At 55.9% G+C, this 6,000-nt stretch overlaps 1 protein-coding gene across 2 annotated transcripts in view; it reads right to left on the bottom strand.

Moving 5' to 3' along the window:
* ZNF341 (zinc finger protein 341) overlaps positions 1-5,387 on the bottom strand; it is a 30,413-nt gene extending 25,026 nt beyond the window's left edge. For both annotated transcript variants that reach the window (XM_040981624.1, XM_040981623.1), the window contains exons 1-2: positions 5,292-5,387; positions 953-1,063 (exon numbers count right to left, since the gene is read on the bottom strand). In XM_040981624.1, the coding sequence (XP_040837558.1) occupies positions 953-1,063; positions 5,292-5,322 (142 nt within the window). In that variant the 5' untranslated portion in view covers positions 5,323-5,387. The remainder of the gene's footprint in view (positions 1-952; positions 1,064-5,291) is intronic.
* Positions 5,388-6,000: the final 613 nt, after the last annotated feature.

Consider the following 6,000-nt stretch of genomic DNA (forward strand, 5'->3'; position numbering starts at 1 on the left):
TATCACCACCTACTACAGATGGCTTATCATGGCCACGCATTGTGCCAAGACCCCAACATGTTGCAGCAGAACTGTCTCTTACTGGATTCTAACCAGGTCCTTCCTGTATCCTAACAAAAACGCTCATGGGGCAAATGGCCTCCATGGGATATGTTCCCCAGGCTTCTTTGTAGCTAGGTGGGACAGTTCAGTGAGTTCTGACCAATAGGATGCTCTCAAGCCACAAGTATGTGACTTCCTGTTAAGGCAAAATGGATGTGACTTCCATGTCCACCTTTCTTCCAACAAAGTGGAAGCAGGGTCAGCCATCCTGAACCAGGTGGTCAGGGCAGCAGAACCTGAGTCCAGCATATTCATCGTGAATACTCAGCAGGACTTCACGGAGCACAGAAGTCAACTTTTTAAATCTAAGAAACCACAAGGAGCTTCCCTCCCTTCCTTACAACAGCTGAAACAATCCCCACCACTCCTCTGGAGTTCTAGGTGCAGGACAAGCATCTACACACGTGGACACGGTCAGTCAGAGAGACTCACTTAGTTGCCCAAGGCCAGAGAGCCAAGAACTCTGGGGATAAAAACTGAAATCCAGGTACTGAGCTGTCCGCCCCTGGTTGGCTTCTCAAGTGCTCACAAACTGCCTGTGGAATGAAGACTGGACAGACTCTCAAGGGGACTTCCTCAAGGTGCTCTCCTGGGTTCAGGGGTCCCAGTCCCTGCACTGAGAACATCCCTACTCTGCCCATTCTCTCCTTTACAGCAGAGGCTGGGAAGTGATTCCAGGGTAAACTCCCTCCATACTGATCCCTCCTACGCCCCCTGGGTAGAGGAGAGAAGGTGTCCTTGGAACCAGGCACAGCCAGAGATGAGCCTGAAGACCCAGGCTGGTGACTGCACCCTCACAGGACCCCTTAGCACTTCCCTCTTGTCTACTATGAAACTGAGGGATACTTACCCAGTGGCTGAATAGGAGCAGGTGTATTCACGCTCTGGCCTGTTGGATCAGGGACCGCTCCTTGGCCATCCAACAGGGACTGGACAGCCAAAACGGTCTGATTGTCCATCCCTGAAAAAGGAACATGGCTTCTGCAGAAGACAGGTCCGGCATCTTGCTTTGATCACACTCTCACAACCGAGACACAGAGCCAAAGCCAAGCAGCCCTCCCCAGTGGCTTCCCCTCCTGTTTGTGCTGCAATCCAGCCCAAGGCTGGACACGTGGTGGTCCCAGGATAGAAGTTACTTCTTGCAGTATTTCTGACAGCTGAAGGACTACCTCCTGGCCATACATTTGGAAGTGAAGGTATGATATGAATGGCAGCTGCTGGGAAGTAGTCTCAAAAGCTGTCTTGAGGCCTAGCATGGTAACCTAGTTGCTAAAGTCCTTGCCTTGAACACACTGGGACCCTATATGGGCACAGCTTCTAATCCTGGTGGCTCCATTTCCCAGCCAGCTCCCTGCTTGTGGCCTGGGAAAGTAGTAGAGGACAACCCAGCGCCTTGCATTTCTGCATCTGCGTGGGAGACCCAGAAGAGGCTATAGGCTCCTGGTTTCGGATCAGCACAGCTCTGGCTGTTGCAGCCACTTGGGAAGTGAATCAACAGATGGAAGACCTTTCTGTCTCTCCTCTTCTCTGTGTATATATGACTTTCCAATAAAAAAAAAATAATAAATCTTTTTTTTAAAAAAGCTGCTTTATATGGATGCCTTTTGTTGCCCCATTAGCCATTCTGCTTCCTGAAACAAGAACATTGTGGTGGGGACTTTGCCCATTATCTAGCAGCAGGAGGACAAACCCTAGGGAATGCAGGACCAGAAGCTGGAGAGATCTTGGGCCTTAGACCTTGACAGACACAGCCATCTTGCAGTCCTAGACGGTCCTCCTCCAGGCTTGCCCGAGAAGGAAATAACCATCCAAGGACAGCATTTACTCATGCACGCTCTAAAAGGCAGCAGTGGTGGCTCAGGTTGTCAGGTCCCTGCCACGGTGTGGGAAGACCCAAAATGAGTGTGGGCATCCGGCTTCAGCCTCCCTCAGCTCCTGCTGTGGTGAGCATTTAGGGATTGAACCAGCCAATGGAACATTTCTCTCTGCCTCTGTATCTCCACATTTCAAAAAAGTTAAAGGAAAGGAGGAAGGCGGGGGTGGGGTGGGAGAGACAGGAAACCTTCCAGCCTGTTGAAGCTCTCTTACTCACACTACCTGTAACCCTAAGGAGCCCCTCCAGGAATCACTATCACCCCAACTTCCTTACTACCCCTTCAAACCCCTCAAATCCCACAGATGTGTTTGGATCCCTTTGTTTTCTTTGTTCCTGTCTCTCCCCCTTCAATGTCAAGTACCCTAAGAGCAGAATATATACACTCTGTCCACCTCCCAATCCTCCACTTACTCCAGTGGCGTTTAAGTCTCCACCTTTCCACCAAAATCGCCTGGCAGCATCTGACATGCTTGGTACCTTCCCAGTACCTGTTTCCCTGCCTCTTTTACTCTTCTTCTCCTACGTGCCCCCCAAAATGTTTCTACCTAGAGGGGCTCCTGCTGGCGGACCCCTCCTCCTCCCACACTGACTCTGGCAGTGTCATTCCTTCCCATCTAGTTCTGTCCCACAAGAGCCAGAGCTGAGCCAATCTGAAGCCAGGAGCCAGCTTCTTCCAGCTCTCCCACATAGGCACAGGGACCCAAGGCTTTGGGCCATCCTCCTCTGCTTTCTCAGGCCATTAGCAGGGAGCTAGATTAGGGTGTGGAGCAGTCAGGACACGAACTGGCACCCATATGGGATGACAGCAATTCAGGCAGAGACTCAGCCTGTTCAGCCGCCACGCCAGCTCCTGTCTGTTCCTTTTCTAGAAACCGTAAGAATCCTTCAACTGTCCTCTCATCCTAGTGCCCCTGCTCCTGCCGCCTTTGGCCCTCTGGTGACTTTATACTTCTCTGCATCTCAAATGTGTCTCTCACCTACTTTCCTTCCATCCCCACAGCTGCTCCTGACCCCAGACCAGTTAGCTCCCAGTTGGACAAGCCAGGCAGCCTCCTATCGCCTTCCCCCTCCTGTCTGTCCCTTGAGTGGCCAGGGTGAACTTTATAAAACATGAATGAGATGCTGCCGCTCCCCTACTGCGATAAACCTTTTCTTAGCTCCACACTGATCCCCAGATAAAGTTCAGCTGCTCCATCAAACCCTCCAGGCTGCATCCCTAGCTCCTCACCATGGATCTTGGAGTGCATCCCAGGGGACCTGCTCATGTCCCCACCAAGTTACACCCAAGGCTTTGCAAATGCAGTTCCTGCAACCTGGGCCATTCTTTTTTTTTTTTTTTTTTAATTTATTTATTCTTATTGCAAAGTCAGATATATACAGAGAGGAGGAGAGACAGAGAGGAAGATTTTCCGTTTGATGATTCACTCCCCAAGTGATCGCAACATCCGGTGTTGTGCTGATCCGAAGCCAGGAGCCTGGAGCTTGTCCGGGTCTCCAACGCAGGTGCAGGGTCCCAAGGCTTTGGGCTGGCCTCAACTGCTTTCCCAGGCCACAAGCAGGGAGCTGGATGCGAAGCGGGACTGCCTAGATTAGGATCAGCACCCATTTGGGATCCCGGTGTGTTCAAGGCAAGGACTTTAGCTGCTAGCCCATGGTGCCAGGCCCATACCTAGGTCATTCTTATGCCCCCTTCCTTGGACATCCACACGCTATCCCCCAGTCCCACTACCCTACCCTCAGCCAGCACACCTCATACTGTCCTTAGGAGCTGAATTCTCTCTCTGCTCATTACTCAACTTGTAAGAATACTCTGTCATGGTCCTGTGCCATAGCCTAGTAAGCTAAAGTCCTCACCTTGCACGTGCCGGGATCCCATATGGGCACGGGTTCAAATCTAGGGCAGCTCCACTTCCCATCCAGCTTCCTACTTGTGACCTGGGAAGCAGTCAAGGATGGCCCAAAGCCTTGGGATCCTGCACCCGCATGAGAGACCCCGAAGAAGCTCTGGGCTCCTGGCTTTGCACAAGATCAATTTAGCTCTGATCAATGATAAACTCCCCAAGTGGCTGCAACAGCTAGAGCTGAGCCCATCTGAAGCCAGGAGCCTCTTCTGCATATCCCACATAGGTGCAGGGTCCCAAGGCCTTGGGCCATCCTCGACTGCTTTCCTAGGCCACAAGCAGGGAGCTGGATGGGAAGCAGGGCCATGAGATCACGCCCATGTGGGATCCCGGTGCGTGCAAGGCAAGGACTTATAGCAACCAGGCTGCCACACAGGTCTCCACTCTCATTTCTATTTGTTCCCTCTATCATTTCTCTCTCTGCCATGAGGCCGGGGAGGCAGGGCCTACGTCCAGCTCACCGGCTCAATGAACAGCGCTGAATCAGAACCCCTCCAAATAGAGAGGGTATCCCCATTTCTTGGTGAGAACTTAGATCCCTGGAGAAGCGAGATGGCTGAGGTCTCCCAGGGAGGTGCAGGACTCAAACTTTTGCCTCTGCTGCCTCGATTTACAAGTCAGGTCATCTCTCGGCTCGCCACACCCTCCACGAACATTCTGGGGGCTGTCGCCCAGGATGGCTCCCTTCCACGCAGGTGGACAAAGGGGTTGCCCACAGTTCCCTGAGCCTAAGCACCACTCCCACTTCCGGATCCCACAAGAGCTCAAGTCAGACAGGGCAGCTGGGCGGCATCTGACAGCAGTGCTGCCAGGCCAACCCTACCACAGCGCCCATCGTTTCTCGCCCTCAGTGAGTACAACTCTGCACCCAAGCACCCTTTACGCAGAAGACACCCCGGCTCGGCTTCCACATGGCCGGCGCCAGTTCTCTCCTGAACTCAGGACGTCTTCCGCGGTCTGGAGAGCGGCCGAGGCCTTCCCCCGCCGGCCGCGGTCCCCGCACCACACAGCCCCGGGGCGCGCCCCGCATCCCGCCGAGCCCAGCCGGCCCCGGGCTGTTCCCTCCAGGACGCCCCTCCCGCGCCGGCCTCAGGTCCTGGCGCCTCCGCTGTTCCGGTCCCGAGCCCCCCCTCCCGCCGCACCAGCCCGCCGCCGGCTGTTCCGGCGTCGGTGCCCCCCTCCCCGCCGGGCCTCGTTCCCACGGCTGTTCCGGTCCCGCCGCCCTCCTCCCCCGCCAGGCCTGGGCTCCCGGGGCTGTTCCTGCCGGCGCCCCCTCCCGCTCCGAGGCTGTTCCGGCCCCGGCGCCCTCCGCCCCGCAGCCGCCGCGCGCCCCGGGCCCGGCGCTGGCAAGGGCGCGGCGGGAGGGGGCGCACCGCGGAACAGCCGCCTCCCCCGGCCCTGCCGCCGCTCACCCTCCAGGGCCTCGAAGATCGCCTGCGCCATCTTGGAGCTGCCGTAGCCGCCGCCGCCACCGGAGGCGAAGCAGGGCTACGCGAGCATTGTGGGAGCCGCCGCGGTGGGGCCGGGGCCGCCAGGGGGCGCCCGGGAGCCGCCGACGAGCCCCCCACCCCCTCCCCCGTTCCGGAAACCCAGCCTGGGCTGGCGGGACCCCCAAACGTTCGTGAACCTCCCAGGCCCAGCTGATGCTTGGGAACGCCTGAGCCCACCTCATTTGAACCTCCAGTCTTTACTGATACCATATTTAGCACCGATGGGAACCTGCCAGCTCCCCGCTACCTCACCAGATAGAAACCCCTGCCCATGCCACTGCGAGGTGACATAGTGCAGCCTTAGGATACCACCCCGTTCCAGAGACCCCAGCAGAAAACACAGATCCCCGACCCTGCACACTCCTCCCTGCTCTACAGAGTAGACCTCAGCTCTGCCTGCTGGGAGCGCCTTTCTTTCTTCCTCCTCTAATCTGTGATTTTCCTCAGAGGTTCTGCATAAGGCTATTAACCCCTATTTCAGTCTTTCAGGGACCTCCAGTCCGCTTCACAAAGATCACCCCTTCTTGTCGCTCAGTGCTTATTTCTGTCACGAAAGCCCCAATTTGTCACCTCAGCCAGTGAGTGCCATTGGGGCCCCATCATGGTCTCCCCAGATTCTCCTGCGCCCTAT

Source organism: Ochotona curzoniae, unplaced genomic scaffold (assembly GCF_017591425.1).
Source record: "Ochotona curzoniae isolate NIBS_2020 unplaced genomic scaffold, NIBS_Ocur_1.0 contig_3520, whole genome shotgun sequence".
Taxonomy (NCBI): domain Eukaryota; kingdom Metazoa; phylum Chordata; class Mammalia; order Lagomorpha; family Ochotonidae; genus Ochotona; species Ochotona curzoniae.